The 19843-nt window shown below is 41.0% G+C and overlaps 1 protein-coding gene across 3 annotated transcripts in view; it reads left to right on the top strand.

The window, feature by feature from the left end:
* The window catches only part of zfyve9a (zinc finger, FYVE domain containing 9a), a 117353-nt gene that overhangs the window by 36865 nt on the left and 60645 nt on the right, over positions 1-19843 (top strand). For all 3 annotated transcript variants that reach the window (XM_080195465.1, XM_080195466.1, XM_080195467.1), the window contains exon 3: positions 2609-2724. In XM_080195465.1, the coding sequence (XP_080051591.1) occupies positions 2655-2724 (70 nt within the window). In that variant the 5' untranslated portion in view covers positions 2609-2654. The remainder of the gene's footprint in view (positions 1-2608; positions 2725-19843) is intronic.

Genomic DNA, 19843 nt, shown 5'->3' with positions numbered 1-19843 from the left:
TTTAGCTTTTGTGCCAGACAGGAATAAACAGTTGCTGCAGTTCTCCCATGCGTTCCATGAAAGTTTGCCACTGCCTTTCAACTGTCATCCCTTTAGGTAACTCTCCCCAATCTTTCATAGTTTCCTTTATTAAGATGTAGCATTCTAGTCTCAATCAACTACTTCACTCTCCATCTTGATTAAAAAAATTGTATCATGTTATGGGCGCCCATACCCAAGGGGTCTCGTACAGCTAGATTGGCGATGATTGCCTTCTCATTACATAGTACCCAGTCTAAGATGGCCTGCTGTCCACATACTAGTCAAGAAAACCATCCTGTATACACTTCAGATACTCCTCCTCTGAGGCATTGTGGCTAATTTGATTTGCCCAATTTATGTGCAGATTAAAACACCCATGATCACTGATATTCCTTCAATACATCGTCACTAATTTCGTATTTAATGCCATTCCCAACATCACTGCAGTTTAAATTGTGACCCAAGGCACCCACAATAATAAAGCAGTGCAATTTTGTATATAATTAAAATTTGCGAATTGTAAATCACAATTTCACATTTCTATGATGTATTATGTTTCTTTGGACTAATTTGTAAAAATTATTACTTTATGTACTAACCAGTCAGTTACTTTGAGTTCTTCAGCTCATGCACATTGAAGTAGTAGATGCAATTGATGTTTGCATTTGTATCCAACATTGTTCTATAGCAACATTGTTTTTAGGAAACCTTGGAGTAATCTTTTCATAATTGATTTTAATGTGAGACGAATCAAACTTTTGATTCTCAACTGAGGATTTCAAATCACGCTAAGTATTTATAGTCCTAGAAAGCTGCAGTTCTACTGTAGAACCAACCTGTGGAAAGTGGAGTGCTGCTGAACAGTCGTAGAGCAAAACGGGTGACCAAGCTCTCCATATTTCCTAGTGATAAAATACTCAGTGAAGTCATACATGCAGGCACTTCCAATTGCTGTTTTTATGACTCTATTGAGCCACAGTTTGGGAATCCCTGGGGTCTAGCTTCTCTAAACTAAGGAAGTCCATTATGAAAGTAGGATACTTTATTTAAAATTGTCAGTCGTTTTGTGGATCTTGCATTGAAGAAGGTGCTACAAAAATGACAACTTGTCTTTATGAAGCATCTTTAATGTAATTAACTATCTCATTGTACTTCACAGGAACATTATGAAACAAAATATGACACTGGGCCACATAATAAGGGAGAGAACCAAAAGGTTGATCAGAATCTAGATTTTTAAGACGGCTGAAGGCACAGTAACCAATTGTGAAGAAATTAAAATCAAGATTGCTTAAGGGGCCAGACTTAGAGGAGCACGGAGATCTCAGAAGGGTTTAATGCAGGGGATTATAAGATGGGGAGGGGTGAGGCCACAAGAGTGATTTGAAAACCAGGATGAGCATTTTAAAATTGAAGCATCATGTGCTATGGATAATGGTGAACTGATTAATGTATTGTACTTCGATTTCCAGATGGCATTTGATAAGGTGCTACATCAAAGTTTAGTGCTGAAAATAAAAGCTCATGGTGCAGGGGTAACAGTGGCACGGATAGAAGATTGACTAGCTAACAGAAAAAAGTAGGCGTAAATGGGTAATTTTCTGGTTAAGCTGTAATGAATGGTTTGCTTCAGGAATCTGTGCTGGGGCCTCAGCTTTTTATGTAAATGCCTTTAAAACAATCAAATGTATGGTTGCTAAATTTGCTAATGATAGAAAGATAAGCAGGAAAGTAAGTTGTGAAGAGGGCATAAGGAGGCTACAAATGGATAAGGTTAAGTGGGTGGACAAAGATCTTGCAAATGGAGTATAACGTGATAGTGTATGAAATTTTGTCAGGGAGAATAAAAAATAAGCTTATTATTTTCATGTGAGATTGCAGAGTTTTAAGATGCAGAGGGATCTAGGTGCCCTTGTGCATGAATTGCGAAAGGTTAGCATACTTTGTACAGTGTTGGTTGTCTTTGAACAGTTTCCAATGCATTTACATTCTCCCTTAAATAAGAAGGTTTATTAGGCTAATACCTGGATTGGGAGGGCTTTCTTATGAAGAAAGATTGGACAGAGTAAATTTGTTTTAATCAAGTCACCTTACTCTTATTCCAGTGGATACATTTTTGGATTTGGAAGGATGTTGCTCTTTGGGGATAATTTAGGACTAGGGATCACTCTTCTTAAAAAATGAAGAGTCACCCACCCATTTAAGACCAAGATGAGGAGAATTTCTTTCTCTTGAGGATTGAGAGTCTTTGGAATTCTCTTCCTCCAAAATGTGACAGAATATTTGAATATTTTAAAGGCAGAGCTAGATAGATTCTTGATTAGCAAGGAGGTAAGAATATTCAGGGTAGAAGTGAATGTAGAGGTTACAGTCAGATCTGTTTTGATCTTATTGAATGACTGAGCAGGCTTGAGGAACTGAGTGACCTACTACTTCTAATTTGTATTGTGTGTAATTCTTGTTTACTGGGAAGTCCCAGGAGTGAATACCAGTGTGAAATTGAAGGTTAGATCAACTTGAGTCATAAATGAACAGGATGTGATAAAGGAATGATGATGGGTTGGTGTTTCTTTTTGTGTTTTAACAGGTTCAGGCAGACTGAGGGCATTGTGCAGGGTAGTGAATATTAACAAATGGAGAACTATTTCCAGGCAGAGGCATTTAACCTGGACAAGGTTTTGGATGAATTTGAGCAGAATGAAGGTAAGTTCATTTCTTCAGATGTGTATTGATGTTTTACTTTTATTCTACCAGTAAATAACTCTGCCTTTGAGGGCTATGGGGAGTGGGATTGTGCACTCTTCAGCCCTGAACCAGTGAACTCATTCTGAACCAGTGAGCTCAATCCATCTGTTTTGTCCAAGAGCAGATCACTGTCAACTCATTTCAGTCCTGTAAGTGCATCTCCAGGCTGTTCTCACCAATACTTAGCAATGCTTCTTACTTCTCCATGGGTTAAAGGCTGATGCACAAATCATTCTATAGAGAATCCTGACCATTGTACGTGGCAGTATTCAGTAACTCCTTGAATAATAGTGTAAATGTGCTCAAAATGCCAGTTTGAACTGGTAGGAGGAAGGATATGAAAAAAAGTATCAACTGAGGTGGAAGTGGTTGGTAATGTAAGCAATCTGAGCATTAAAGAAATCAAGTAGATTCTGTGTTTCATATGTGGTCCACAGACCCCTTAATAAGTAGCCAGTAAAAGGAACATTTTTGGATGCCCATGTTATAGGGAATGAGTAATGTGATAATTGTCATCCAATAGTGCTGCAAAATTGCAGTTTTTCAGTAAAAAGAAAAACTGCATTTTTAAAATTATTTCCTGTGAGTTTGGTGTTGCTGAGTAGGCTAGCATTTATTGCCCTTCCCTAGTTACTGTTGAGAAGGCTTTGTTGAGCTGCTGCCTTGAACCGCTGTTGTCTTTGTGGCATAGTTAGACCCACAGTGCTGTCAGGGGGAGAATTCCAAGATTTTGACCCAATGGCAGGTGGGTCAATTGATATTCAGTTTGTTCACCATCCTACACACACACACACACACACACACACACACACACACACACACACACACACACACACACACGTCAAGAAATGATCTTCCTTTTTAAGACTTTTTCCCCCAGTGTGCATTCACAAGTTAATGTCGCACTGCACTCTCCATGTGTGGTGAATTTTTGTGTTTGGGACACTTCACCTGGAACTTGAGGCTTCGCATTTGATGTTCTTCCAAATGATCATTTTGTTATACCACTTCATTAGTCTGCTTTGCAGTTCTGTTTTGGGATTATTAACACTTTTTTTTTGCCTGTTTTTTTTCCCCTGCAGTTGATTTAACTCCTTTCATGCCACTAATGCTCTATTAATAATCTCCTGATCAATGCACCTCATGAGGTGCATAGATAGGGTAAGTAGGAAGGCACTTTCTCCATTAGTAGTGGGGTCAATAACCTGGAGCATGCATTTAAGGCAAGAGGTAGAATGCTAAGAGGGGAGTGGAGAAACTCTTTCACTCGGGGGATGGTGGGAATCTGGGACTCACTGCCTGAAAGGGTGGTTGAGTCAGAAACTCATGTAACATTTAAGTATTTAGATATTCACTTGGCCATTGCTCTGGTTATGACAGCACAAGTGCTGGACAATCGGATTAGTGTAGTTTTTGTTTAGCAGCGTGGACATGATGAGATGAATGGCCTCCTTTTGCGCTGTAAATCAATCTATGAACCGACAAAGGTTTTCCCAATTCCTATAAGATAACTTTGTGCAAAAGAGCAAATAGCAGCAAGAAAAAGGTTGGTACTGGTCCTGCAGAGCGTTCCATAAAAATTATGCAACAAAAACCAACTATTTTATATCACTAATCTGAATTGGTGTTTAGTTTCTGCAGAATCTCATCCATATTTCGTTGCCTGCCCTATTTCTGTATTCCTTTAATCACTTATTTAATCTACTCTTAAGTATTATCAGGGTCTTTGCTTGAATCACAAGTCCATCCAGACCTTCCTGATAAGCAGACACTTGTTCAAGTGAGTTCAGTCAATTTGTCTTTGATAGGTGTTAATAACTTTCTCACAGTTGGTAAACTTGCATGGTCTCACCATTCCTACTTAATTAATGGTGACATTTGCCGTTTTCTAACTTTCCAAGGGCACAGTTCCTGAATTTAGGAAGCTATGGCAAAATTACAACTAATGCAAAGTCTCCTCCTACTTAAGCACCTGATTGGAGACCAATAGGTCCTGGATCTTTGTCCATCCAAAACCCCCTTACTTTTCATTACATTTTCCTTTGCCTTTTTGGAAAAAATGCATTAAATCCACTAAGGTCTCTTAGACTTTAAATTCCCATGCTTTCATTTTTATTTCATGTTGTTGCCTTCTGGATCAGTATTTTAAAACATTTTTCCATTTACTATTCAGTATAGCCAAACCTGCATCTGTTTTCCATGGACCCACATTCCCCTTTACCAGTCTCTCATTTTAATATTTTTTCTTAGCTTCTGCTACTGGCTTTCCCAGACTGCATACTTTTCACTTTTCCTTGCACTTGTGGAAGATTTTTCCTTGATATAATTTTGTATCTCTGTCTATGGTTATTTTGCCTATCAGTACTCTTGTCTACCAGTGGTTGTCACAGGTGTGCGCTGAAGTAGTGCGTTCATCATCTTGCATGGGTATTCGTTTACTGCTTTCGGACATTCGTTGTTTTCAAACCTGCTCCATACTACTTCATTTGGAAATGCAGCAAATTAGAATTAGAGGAATCCTGCTTTGCTAACTGACATGCTTGTATTTGTTAGATTCCCTAGGAAACTAACAGAAGTAATTACAAATGCCCTTTGATAAAGGGGGTTTAACAAGCAAATGAACGAATTATTAGAGGATTATAAACAAAAGCAGAAGGAACTTCAGGCTTATACCAGTTATATTCTATTCTGGTTGTATTACCAATCAAGCATGCAGTGCATGGTTTCGAGAATTGCTACTTAATTTAACACTCTGCATTCCATTAAGTTAAATTTTGGTAAGATGAGAAAAGCTTTGTCTAGAATCAATTATAATTTAGAATTAGACTGGAGTTGGCACCAGTTTTGTGCAATATGAATGCAGTTTAATGATGAAGAGGATTCTGATTGAACTATTTAAAATCTCAATTTGGGCAGATTGCTGGACAGATCTATGGATCAGATAAACTGTAGTCTTAGATGATAACTCTGCAGTGAAATTTAAATATTTGATGCAAGTAGTAATGACAAATCAGCACTGCACGGAGGTGAAACACTTGTGCTGCTTTTTTTAAGGAGTTCTGTAGGTAACTTCTGTTTGTGTGTGTGTCTGTGTACTGTCATATTGTTTCTGTTTGTACTTGTACAATTGTACATATTTTTATCATGCCAGATTTGTAAATTTTCCAAAATACCCTTGATGCAAATAAATTGCATTAGTATATTTTCTATACTTACATACGTTTAATACATAGCTCCAGTTTGTGCAATCGTGTAACTAAAGTTTCAAATATGATAATGTCGGAAAATGAATCCAATAAATGTGATAGTTTGTGTTTACGAATTAGTAACAGAAAATGACCATGAAAACTGTCAGACAGTTGTAAAACCCCAACTTGTTCGTTTATGGACAAACGAATAGGAGCTGAAGTAGTCCATTTGGCCTTTTGAGCTGACTTGTGTTTGTAGTTCTTTGTCTCCCATCTAATCTTAGATTCACTTTGTGCCTCTGCCTTAAAACTATTTAGTGACTCTGCTTCCACTGTCTTCTCAGACAGAAACTTCCAAAGTTGCACAACCCTCTTGAGAGGAAAAAAAAGATTTTCTTCTGTCCTGAAAAATTTTAAAACACTGCCCCCCACCCCCGCCCCCACCAATTCTGAAGAGTAAACATCCTTGCCACATTCACCTTGTCAAAGACTTTGCGTACTTCAATCAAGACTCATCAATCCAGTAGAAATAAGCCCAGCATGTCCAACCTATCCTCATATCAGCTTTCAATCCAGTGAACCTTCAATGTTATAAAGAAAATCAAGATTGCACACAGTATTCCAAATGCAGTCTTGCCAATGGCCTGCATAACTTTTATGTTCAAGCTCTCCAATAATAAAAGGTACAGTTCTATTAGCCTTCTTGATTATACACTATCTGCATTCTCAAGTTTTGTGATTCATGTGCAAGAACACCTACATCCTTCTGTACTTCCAAATTCTGCAGAAGTTTACCATTTAAGTGTTGAGAACATGGTTTTGTAATGTGGACATTACATGATGTGGCAATATACAGAATAAGGGAGATGAAGGTGTTGTCATTGTCACTGCACTGATAACCTATGGGTGTGTTTTCAAGTCATATTACAGCTATTGATGGAATTTGAATTCAGTTAATAAATTTGGAATGTAAAGCTAGGCTGAGTAATGGTGATCATTGCAGCTGTCACTTTTTAAAAAACCTACCTGGTTCCTTCGGGGAACAAATGTGCCATCCTTACCTGGTCTGGCCTACCTGTGACTCCAAAACCACAGCAATGGTTGATTCTTAACTGTCCTTTGAAATGGCCTATCAAGCCAGTCAGTTCAAGGGCAATTGGGGATGGTCAACAAATGTTGGCTGTACCAGTGATGACCATATCTCATGAAAGAAAAAAAGAATGTAAAAGTTCTGAAACAACACACATGCTAGTTTTGATGCATGAAAATAACATTCACAATGTGGACATCCTGAAAAAATGACAATTTGGAGTGACTGTGTCACAGAAATAAAGAACATTACAGTACAGAAGGAGTCTATTCAGCTCACCATTCTGGATCTTTGAAAGAGTTATCCAATTAGTTCCGCTCTCCTACTCTTTCCCCAGAGCTCTGCATTTTTTTCTTCAAGTAAATCACCAGTTGGGCCTCAGCTAAGGTTGGAATATTATAAACAATTCCAGCTACGAAACTTAAGGAAAGATTTAAAAGTTTTAAAGATGTCAGAAGAGGTTTACCAGAATGTCACCAGGGATGAAGGATGAGGAGATGTTTGAAAATTAGAATGGATCACAAGGGTTAATTGGTGATCTAATCTTGGTTTGAGGTGATAGATTTTGAAAGATCTGATTATAATCGTTGGCCTAGCCTAATGTTCTGAGGATGGGTTCAGATCCCACCATGACAGCTGGATGATGAATTTTTTTTTCCCACAAGTGTTGTTGGGACTGGGAATGTTGTACCTGAAAAGCTGATTCCATTTAAAAAAAAAAGGTAGCTGGTCAGGCACGTGAAATTGAGGGACTACGTAGACATAGAAACCCGACAATGCAGAAGGAGGCCATTCAACCCATTGAGTTTGCACAAACAAGAGTTTGCACAGCCCACCCAGGCCCTATCTCTGTAATTCCACATATTTACCCTGCTAATCCCTGTAACCTACACATCCTGGGAAACTATGGGGCAATTTAGCATAGCTAGTGCACCAAACCTGCAAACTTAGACTATGGGAGAGACCGGAGCACCCAGAGGTAACCCCTGCAGACATGGGGAGAACATGCAAACACAGACAGTGACCTGAACATAACATAAGAAATAGGAGCAGGAGTAGGCCATCTAGCCCTTTTGAGCCTGCCCCGCCATTCAATAAGATCATGGCTGATCTGAAGTGGATCAGTTCCACTTTCCTGCTCACTCCCCGTAACCCTTAATTCCCTTGTCTATCAAAAACCTATCTACCCATGACTTAAATGTGTTAAGCATGGTAGCCTCCACCACTTCAACGGGCAGAGAATTCCAGAGATTCACCACCTTTGAATGAAGACGTTCCTCCTCAACTCTGATCTAAACTGCTCTCCCCCCCCCCCCCTAATAATCCCTCCTACTATTATTTCTGCCAAAGTGGATAACCTCACACTTGCTAACATTATACTGCATCTGCCAGGTCCTCGCCCACTCGCTTAGCCTATCCAGATCCCTTTGCAGACTTTCCACACCCGGTGCGCAATTTGCTTTTCCGCTCATCTTCGTGTCATGAGCAAATTTCGTCACCCTACACTCAGCCCCCTCCTCCAGATCATCTATATAAATGGTAAATAGCTGAGGCCCCAGCACCGATCCCTGCGGCACTCCACTAGTCACCGACCGCCAATCAGAATAGCACCCATTGATACCAACTCTGTTTCCTATTAGACATCCAACCCTCTATCCACGCTAACACCTTACCCCCAACTCCATGCACCCTAACCTTCTTTAGCAACATTTTATGACGCACCTTATCAAACGCCTTTTGGAAATCTAGAAACACCACATCCACCAGTTCTCCTCTGTCTACTGCACTAGTCACATCCTCATAGAAATCCAATAAATTTGTCAAACATAACTTTCCCTTAAATCCGTGCTGCGTCTGCTCTATCAAACCATTCTTTTCTAGGTGCCTCGCTATTTCTTCTTTGACGGATTCAAGCATTTTTCCAACTACAGACGTTAAACTAACCGGCCTATAATTCCCTGCCTTTTGTCTGCTACCTTTTTTTCAAACAGCGGCGTAACATTAGCTGTTTTCCAATCTTCCGGCACTTCCCCGGAATCCAGCGAATTTTGGTAAATAATTACTAAGGCATCCACTATCACCTCTGCCATTTCTTTCAGAACTCTGGGATGCATTCCATCCGGTCCTGCGGACTTGTCCACCTTCAGTCCCATTAGTCTATCAAGCACTACCTCTCTAGTGACAGTAATCGCATTCAGGCCCTCAACTCCTACCATCCTTCTATCTTTAAGATCCGGCAAACTATTCGTGTCCTCCTCCGTGAAGACCGAGGCAAAAAACTTATTTAAAGCCTCAGCCATTTCCTCATCTCCCACCACTAAATCCCCCCCTCTCATCCTCTAAGAGTCCAACATTCACTCTAGCCAGCCTCCTCCTGTTTATATATTTGTAAAAAATTTTACTGTCCTTTTTTTATATTTAGTGCTAGTTTAGCTTCATAGTCTATCTTTCCTTTCTTTATCACCTTCTTAGTCATTCTTTGGGAAAAATTTAAAAATCAACAATCTTCTAATCGCCCACTACCTTTAGCCACTCTGAGCGCATCAGCTTTTAATTTAATACTCTTATTTATCTCCTTATAAATGAGGCTGGAGTTGAATCCAGGTTCCTGGAGCTGTGAGGCAGCAGTGCTAACCAATGTGCCACCATGCTGCCCTGAAAGACCTGAATGTTTTAAAGCTAGGGTTTCCCGTCCCTTCAACCAAAGAGTTGAAAGGGAGCACATCACCATTGACTGTACCTCCCAGTCATTTTGCAGTCAAATGAGTGTTAATTAGCTGCAGGTAGGACTTGTGCTCTTCACTGAAGAGTTGGGGGGGTGTGTTGGAGACTGCATTTGGGGTGTTGGAGGAGGTTCAGCTATCACCGAACTGCTAGTGGGGGTTTGCAAAAGTCAGAAAAGGGCTTCTCATAGAGGTGCCTTTGCTCAAAATCTAAACCCATTTATTTTCAGATTTCTCCTATGCCAGGTAGATTCTCCCACCAGCCTATAAATTGAGGCAGGGCAGGAAATGACCCTAAAACTCCCTTTTGGAGAGCATGAAATTCATGCCATGGGTTTAGGGCTATAAAGTAAGGATTGAGGATGAAGTGTGACTGTTCTTTCAGTAGGCCAACAGATAAATGTCCCTTTCAAAATTACCATTGAATCTGCTTCCCCCTCCAATTCTTTAGCTGATCATACTTGCGATTTTACTAGTCTTGGAGGTTTACAACATGGAAACTGGCCTTTTTGGCCCAACCTTTTCATGCCGCCCTTTTTTTTAAACCACTAAGCTCATCCCAATTGCCTGCATTTGGCCCATATCCCTCTATACTCATTTTACCCTTGGAACTGTCTAAATGCTTTTTAAAAGACAAAGTTGTATCTGCCTCTACTACTACCTCTGGCACAAGAGGAAACATTCTCTCTGTTCATCCTGTCAAGACCCTTCAGGATCTTGTATATTTTAACTATGTTGCCTCACTCTTCTAAGCACCAGTGGATACAAGCCTAACCTGTCCAATCTTTCCTCATAAGACAATCCACCCATTCCTGGTGTTAATCCATTAAAGCTTCTCTGAACTGCTTCTGACATTACATCTTTCCTTAAATAAGGAGACCAATACTGTACACAGTACTCCAGATGTGGTTTAATTCAGTGCCCTGTAGAACTGAAACATTCCATACTTTGGAATCAGTTCACCTTGCAACAAGCAATACCATTCTGTTAACTTTTTGAATTATTTGCTATACCTGGATACTAGCCTTTTGTGATTGATGTACTAGGACATCTTGATCCCTCTGAATCTCAGAGCTCTGCAATCTCTCAATTTAGATAATTTTCTTTTTTATTCTTCCTGCCAAAATGGACAATTTGATATTTGCCCACATTATACTCCATTTGCCAGATCTTTGCCTGCTTATTTAACCTGTGTCCCTTTGTAGGCTCCTTATGTCCTTTTCACAATTTACTTTCCTACCTGAGTTGAGGCCCCAACAGTGATCCATGTGGCACACCACTTGTTAAATTCTGTCAACCAGAAAAAGACACATTTATGCCAACTGCTTCCTGTTAGCTTGCTAATCTGCTATTCATGTCAATATGTTACCCCTACACCATGAGCTTATATTTTCTGCAGTAATCTTTGAGTGGCGTTTTATCAAATGTCGTCTGGAAATCTACGTACAGCATATCCACTGGTTCTTCTGTATCCACAACAGATGTGACTTCAAAGAACTCCAATAAATTGTATTTAACTAATGTCCCTTTCACAAAACCATGTTGACTCTGCCTCTTGCCTTGAATTTTTCTAAGTGCCCTGCAATAAAATTGTTACGCTGTCTATTATTGCACTTTAGGAAAGGGAACATGCCACTTCTCTGGTTTACAAGCAGCTATCTTACTGTTGATGCCCATCCTGTGTTGCCCAGAGGGTAATACATAGTCTTTTTAAAGTGTGTCCCGCAGTCTGCTGTTCTTTGTGGGTTTCCTGATTGTCATGAATGTTACACTGAGAATCTGGTATTAAAGAAAGAAGTACTAAGTACATCTCAATTGATGTACCAAATGGAAGGCCTGTTTTAACCTTGAGCAATGGTTTGGGTAAGCAGATAAATGTGACAGGCATTTTTTTTTTGTAGCTGCATTGGAAGATGCTGAGAGAAATCCTCTCAAAGTAAGGAGGTGGTGGAAAAGGGTACTGAGAACATGCTGCACCGTTGGAAAATCGCTCTGATGCAATAGTCTAAGGCCCCCATCTACACATCAAATCTTTAAAGATCCTGCTCTTTGAAGCAGAGCAGCTCTGGCCAACCTTTATTCCTCAACAGCACTGAAATCTGATCATTTAGTACATTGCTGTTTATGAAAATTTGTCATGTACTGTTGGCTATCATTTTTCCTACATTACAACAGTTCAAAAGTGCATCATTGGATGTAAAGTGTTTTGCAACGCCCCAAGGTGCTATATAAATACAAGTTTTTCTGCCCCTTCTATCATTAAGGGACTGGTCCCTCTGGAAAGCAGAGTGGATGGACAACATGTTTTTTATGCAGGGGACTGGGGAGGAATCTTTAAATGGCATAAATTCATGAAGGTAATCTGGTGAACACAGGCTAGTGGACATTCCATTAGGCCACAAGTTGACCTGGTTTTACTCTTTTCACTCTTTAATTTCAGGTATGCAATTACTGTTCTTTTGCCTTTTGTCTGTCTACGTCTACAATGTCTTTTCAACCTATGTTATTTCTACATCCCTTTATACTTTTTTGCCTTATTGATCATTCTACAGTTTTCTATTAAACACTTTGCAGGTGGTACTCATGCTCTATTTCTGTCACTGACATCTCCCTTTTCTAATTTGAACCTCAATTGTACCAAAATGCCAGCTTAAACTTAAACCATTATTCATTTGCCTGTTCATAAAGGCTGATGTTTGCCGGTCTGGGTTATTATTTGCTGCTTCAGTCATAGAAGATCATAGAAAAACTACAGCACAAACATGCCCTTCGGCCCACAAGTTGCACCGATGATATCCATACCTAGTAGGCTTACCTATAACCCTCAATTCTATTAAGTGCCATGTACTCATCCAGAAGTTTCTTGAAAGACCCTATCGAATTTGCCTCCACCACCACCGATTTCACTCACCCACCACCCTCTGAGTGAAAAACTTACCCCTGACATCTCCTCTGTACCTACTCCCCAGCGCCTTAAACCTGTGTCCTCTCGTAGCAACCATTCCAGCCCTTGGAAAAAGCCTCTGAGAAATCCACCCGATCTATACCTCTTAACATCTTATAAATCTCTATCAGGTCACCTCTCATCCTTTGTCTCTCCAGGGAGAAAAGACCAAGCTCCCTCAACCTATCCTCATAAGGCATGCCACCCAATCCAGGCAACATCCTTGTAAATCTCCTCTGCATCCTTTCAGTAGCTTCCACATCCTTCCTGTAATGAGGCGACCAGAACTGAGCACAGTATTCCAAGAGAGGTCTAACTGGGGTGTTATAAAGCCGCAACATCATCTCCCGACTCCTAAACTCGATCCCTCAATTGATGAAGGCCAGTACACCATATGCCTTCTTGACCACATCCTCTACCTGCGAGGCTGATTTAAGAGTCCTATGGACCCGGACCCCGACCCCAAGGTCCTTTTGATCCTCTACACTGCTAAGAGTCTTACCCTTGATATTATACTCCTTCGTCCCATTTGACCTGCCAAAATGGACCACTACACACTTATCTGGGTTGAAGTCTATCTGCCACTTCTCTGCCCAGCCTTGCATCCTGTCTTTGTCACTCTGCAACCTCTGACGTCCCTCCAAACTATCTACAACACACCAACCTTTGTGTCGTCAGCAAACTTATCAACCCATCCCTCCATTTCCTCATCCAGGTCATTTATGAAAATTACAAGCAGCAAGGGTCCCAGAACAGATCCCTGGGGCACTCCGCTGGTGACTGACCTCCATGCAGAAAAAGACTCATCTACAACCACTCTCGTGGTGATGGGTTTTTACAGGGTGAGGGTACTAGCCCCATGCCCAGCCCTCTTTCTTTCCCAAACATGTTTGGGCTTTGGCAGAGTTAAAAGCCATCACTACCGGGGAAACAACAACAAGAACCGTACCGACAAACCTGCAAAGAAAGGATGACATGTTCAAGGATGTACAAATGGTAAGACGAAAGCCAAAAGGAAGCCTGATCCTTGACGAACCCAATCTTTCTATGTGGTGAAATGCATGCCCAGATGCTGCAAGGAATGAGCAGTTTATTAACTTGATGTCTTTGACATTAGCAAGATGTGGTGGACTGGCCCAGGATGAACTAATGGGGATGCAATGGTCCTGTACTCCAGGCAAGGAGAATGCCACATGCATAGAGTTGGCCTCATAATCAAGAGATGTTTAGCACAAGTATTAGTGGGTGCAAGAATTGCATAATCATCACCACCAGATTCCACACCAGGCTTGCCAAAATTGCTGCCATGCAAGTTTACATACCAACAGAGACACAGAAGGGAAAAGATTGATTCTACCACCAGTTGCAGGACATTTTGGATGAGGTACCCAGCAAAAATATCAAGCTGCTGATATGTGATAATGCTAAGCTCTGGCAACCAGCTAAGACTGAACAGTTGTCAGACCTCAATGGAAATGGCGATCATCTGTTATCCTTTTGCAACAACTGTAGGCTCTATATACGGAATGCCTCCAAACACCAGAATCTCCACAAGAAGACGTGGAAGTCTCCAGATGATAATACCCTCAACGAATTTGACTGCGTGCGCATCAGCAGCAAATGGAGGGCAGCCCTACAGAAGTCTGAATGTGTTGAAGTGCAGGATCTGCACGTTGCGGGATTTGATCACCACCTTGTGTTTGGCAAGATCCACCTAAAGACAATGACCATGAAATCGAGATACTTTCCAGCTGGTCCTCTCCAATGAATTCAAAGTACCGGTGAAATTGAGTTACGTTGAGGAGGAACAGTGAGAAATCTGCCAGAGAGCGCAAAAGTCACCACCTGGTAGAGGAGAGGAATCGGCAAAGAACAATGTATCAGTGACCCAACATGGAAAGAGGGACCAGGAAAAGATCCTTGAACAAAGATGAGAAGGTGATAAAATGTGCACAAGATTGGATGAAGCCATGAAAAGAGCTGCAGGAGAGACTGACAAGGATGGCTGGAGTTCAAGAAGCAGTAAAGCAGAATTACTCCAAGATGCTGCACCAGATCATATGGAAACTGACTGGTACAAGAAGCAACACTACTGTACTAATCAAGATCAGGAGGCAACGAGCAGGAAGCAAGGTGGATGGAACAATTTTAGGAGATCCTCTACCAAACCAGCCATGTTGAGTTTGATTGCAGCAGTGCACCTTGGCATCTGAATATCAACCTGGGAGAAATTGCCAGATCAGAGATCCTAAGAACCTGAAGAGCAATTAGGTGCATGGATTAATGAAATACCAGCAGAGCTATTGAAACATGACAAGAACACAGGCATAACAGAACTCATGGACTTGTTCAACAACTAGAGGCAAGGAGTAATTATCAAGCTGCCAAAGAAAGGGAACTACAGTGATTGCACCGACTTGAGGGGCATTACACCACTGAGTACCTGACAAAGCCTTCAGCATAGTGCATGTCAATGGATTAAAAGCAGAAGCCACTCTTCTAGAACAGAGCCTCGAGTATCAGAAGCCATTTGTTATCAACTTCATTTCAAGGCTTTTGAAACACCTATCAGTCACTCTGGTATGTTGCAAGACAACATGGCACCCTGGAGCAGCATTAACATCTTCAAAGCCTTATTCTGTCACACCAGCTGCTTTAAAGATATGTACAGACACCAGACGACTCCAACATCAGTACACAAGGTTGCATAGTCTCCCAATTCCTTTTCACCTTGATTAGCAATTTTGTCATGAAGGTGTTGGTGGATGCAGATTGACATCGCAAGGCAATACCACTGATTGCCAGACCTGAATTTCCCAGATGATGTTAACTTGCTGGCTAAAAAATTGGACATGTGCTCCCTGCCAGTCTTGAGAGAGATGACGCCAATGTTCTTAGCATCAGCTGAGAAAATCACGACAGTGACAACTATCAAGGCCCCCCCCCCCCCCCATCACCATCCAGCAACAGAACATCGAGGATGTTGACCACTTCCCTGACCTAAGAAGTAATATCTCCATGGAGGCAATTGTAGAGGTTAAGGTCCACACGAATTGGCAAGCAGCATCAATTTTTCAGCAGCTCTGCACAGTCAGGGCATCTAACACTAACGTTACACCCATGAAACTGTGTCTCTACAGTATGTCCGTACTTGTACCAACTGCAATCTGTCCATGAGACATGGAAGAGAACAGCAATGGTGTCACAAGTTGGCCATCTTTCACAAGTATTGTCTGTTTATTAGTGTTTTCGCATATAACACTCAAAACTAGTACAGTATAGCTTGATCATTTCTGATATTTAATGATTAATCATGCTGGTGGCCTCTGCATTGCATAGTGTGTGGAGATTCTAATGTGACTTCCCACTGAAAAAGACAGCGTGATTTACTTCAGTTTTCCCACAAATTCGACACTTAAAACATTTTTGGGAAAATTCTACCCAATGTGTGTAGTTATCCCTCACCAATTAGCATTTTTGGTGCAGTGAGGATGTGTCAGGAACTATTCTGTGTTTAAGCTTGGTGTAATATGCAGACACTGTAATATTAGGTCAGCTCTATTCTATTACAGACTAAGATTTTGAACCACTAATGGCAGCTTTCCCAGGTTGTCTTTATCAGTATTTATTGCAAGATCTTTTTCCCAAGATGGCAGAATCTCTAACGTGGTCACACAGGATCTTGAACATAATGTGTCATGAAACTTGCTGATTGCTTTGGTTCCATAGATATCACGATTTTTTCCACTGGGGAGGCATTAGCATCAAGATGCAGAGATGTCGTCATGAGGATAAAGCCTCTTGAATTGTAAATATCTGAAAAAGGAACATTTTGGAATATCATATCACTGACACAGTTCACAGTTGTTCAAGAGGTAACAAGGAGGCATCACTAAACATGTCGCCCAACCTAATGAATCCCTGTTTTTTCCAAATGTCTCAATCAAGATCCGTAAGACTTGTTGGAAATCTGGGGTGCCCTGAATGTGAGAGAGAGTATGGAAGTCAAATTGAATCTTCCTTCCAACTCAAAGATCATCCTTCACATTCTTGGGTGTTAATGATTATTGGATTATCACATTTGTCAAGCACAGTCTTGAAATCCTTAAGGAACAACTGAGCTTGCTAGGAGTACTTGGACTGACCAGCTTCAACATCAAGCCAGTTGGAGATGAGATCCCCACTTATCCGCTGGTATAAATCTGAGATGATACAAATTGAAATGTATTAATACTTGGCGCCCTAGAACTGCCCCCTACCCCAATCCAGGAAGCTGTGATTTGACCAATTTTAAGTGAAGTCTTGTTACATATAAAATTTCCTTCAGGACCTTAGCAAAAAGCAAAATGGGTAGTATCTATAAAGGATACAACAATCTACATCTATCTTAATCACTGCTATCCTGTCCAGCCATGGTATTGGTAAGGAGGATCACTGATGCAAGTCCAGCTGAACAGACAAAAGTCCGGGGAGGGAGGGAGGAGAGTTTGCCTTGTATAGCTATTGGAAAGAGGGGGTAATGGAAATACCCAAATTAAGTAAACCCTGAGGGCACCATCTAAAGGGGGAGGGGAAAAAAAGGGGTGAGAGATCTCTCCTTCCCAGAGACTCAGCCTCTGATTTTTCATTATTGATTTTATAGCTTGCAAAGAAGCCAAACCGACCCACAATATCAATAATAGCAGAAACGGAGACATCAGACTTAAACACGAATAGCACCACATCGTCCACGCATGAAGTGATCTTATGTTGCTTCCCATCACAACAAAACCCAAAAACTGAAGGATTATGTCTAATTGCCTCCATTAGTGACTCAATAGCTATTGCAAATATTAACAGGGATAAAGGCAATCCTGCCTAGTCCCTTGCCGAGGAGCAAAATCATCTGATCTATAACCGTTTCTAAGAACTGCTGCCAGCGAACTTTTGCCATACTCCCTTTCTATTTCTGCCAATTTTGCTTCAAGCTGGCACTATCATTCCCGCTTTTTGTTGGCCATGTATGAAATGACCAAACTTTTCCCACAGGATTGAAGGGCTTGCTTCAGAAAGAATTGACTAAATTGAAGAACTCCAGTTGAGTTCAACTTTATCTTGTACATTAATGATCCTTGTTGAGATGCATTAAATCTCCAAGGTTTAGACTGAGGGTGAATTTCCCTTGAATAGAAATTCTAGGAAGACGGGAGCATGATTAGAGATCACAATACTACCTATGGAGCAGTTATCTTCTAACTTCATCGAAGCCCTTATGCCTCTTGTATTGGCATATTATGTAAGTACATAATTATAGCCTGGAGTTGTTGTTTGTCCCTAGGCCTCAGACTGGATTCAGTGTGCCCTTTCAAGCTTAATGTGTACAGTTTCCATTTCTCAATTAAGGAAACGTGTCGGCCAGCTTTGAAAGAACTTAACTGGGAACTTACCTCCAGCTCCTTCTGGCAAATCAATGATCTGGCCATTTTTCTTCCAGCCCCAGTTCTCCAGACTGTTGAGGAATTCTGATGTACTATGCAGCTGCTTTTCCAAGGAGTTGGCCTTAACCGAGGAAATTGCATTTTCGACAGTAACAGCATTGATATTTTGCACTGGTAGACATGGTTTCTCAAAATTAACCTTAATAATACTTAATAGTCGATTGTAATGCATTTGAGAGTCAGATTAGAACTTATTCACTCAGTTGCCATGCTGAGGAGCTGGCTCCACCCCAGTTACTTCTGACTTATCTCTTTTGTTGACTGGAGAATTGGCCAGACACATCTGTGAGATGTTTCTCAGTCCCAACAGCTGAGATTGGCAAGACATATTTTGTTTCCCAAATGAATGTTCTGCCTAAGCAGCAATAAAATGGATGCCTCCAGAAGGAAAAAGATGTGGCTGCCCAAAGAAGACTTGAAGTATAATTAAGAAGGACCTTAAAGAGTTGGACGCCATGTAGGCTGGAGTGAAACAGATTGTGTTGGGTCAGGGCTGTTGGCAGAGTCGTGCTGCTCGTACAGGACCAGAAGAATTAAATTTCTGAAAAGATTCAGCATTTTATTGTTTAAGATTCCCAACATTTGCCTATTGCCAAACCAGTAAAATCGTTAGACTAAGACGGTTATAAGGTGTTGCCCTCAAACCTGGGTCAACTGATGCCATGGTCAAAGATGCTCAAATTCGAATTACAGCAAATCTTCTTTATTGCACTGTGCTAAATTACCACAAATGTATCAAACATTACCAAATTTGCACACACCAGGCATCAACTTTGTTATGTGCAAAGTATTCAACCTCGTCTTTACTCCATTAAACACGAAGTAACTAACCTCTGATTTACTTTGTCAACCATAAAGTATTTAACCTCAGTTTACTTTATTATACACAAAGCATTCAAAAGGCGTCAAAATGTCACAAAATATCCAAACTCTCAACTTGGCTTTAGAGATACTACTAGTGAAGCAAATTGGTCAGATTTCCTGCTGATGGATTTTGTTTTGATGTCATTGAGCCTCAGACTCTGGGTCTTGTTGTTTCTTCTGCAGTGGTTGGTTGATCCTGGATTGCTGCCAGAGTCTCCAAATTTCTCCTCCCAGTGCAGATGTTGCTGGTACTGATCATGCTTCCAGTCATGTAGTCACAGGACAGGCACTAACCAGTCATTGACTATTTGGTTACAAATGCTGAAGAGTTGTCCCTGTCAGGAGTTGTAATTTCCTGAGGAACGTGACACACAGGTCTTTTTCAATCATGGTTTGTTTAGGGCACGGCAACAGCCATTGTCCAATCAAGACCCATGCATGTTCCATAGCTGCATGTCCTGCTCTGTGGTGTTTCCAGACTTTAGCCTGATGCAGAGTTAGCCCTTTTAACTATTAGGCTCTGCTGGTGCCTTTCTGAATACCCATCAGGCCACAAAGGTGATCTAATGTCCTTTTAGGGAAGGAAATCTGCTGTCCTTACCTGGTCTGGCCTACATGTGACTCCAGAACCACAGTAATGTGGTTGACTCTCAGCTGCTCTCTGAAATGGCCTAGCAGGCTACTGAGTTGTATCAATCACTGCAAAGTCTCAACAAAGAAGTGAAATCGGACGGACCACTTGACATCGACCTAAGCACCAGAAAAAAACAACGGCAAAACAAACAGCCCTC

The sequence above is a fragment of the Carcharhinus amblyrhynchos genome, chromosome 9, assembly GCF_965287045.1.
Source record: "Carcharhinus amblyrhynchos chromosome 9, sCarAmb.v2.hapA, whole genome shotgun sequence".
Classification (NCBI taxonomy): Eukaryota; Metazoa; Chordata; class Chondrichthyes; order Carcharhiniformes; family Carcharhinidae; genus Carcharhinus; species Carcharhinus amblyrhynchos.
Note: the sequence above shows the minus strand (reverse complement) of the source record. Positions and strands in the feature narration are given on the sequence as shown.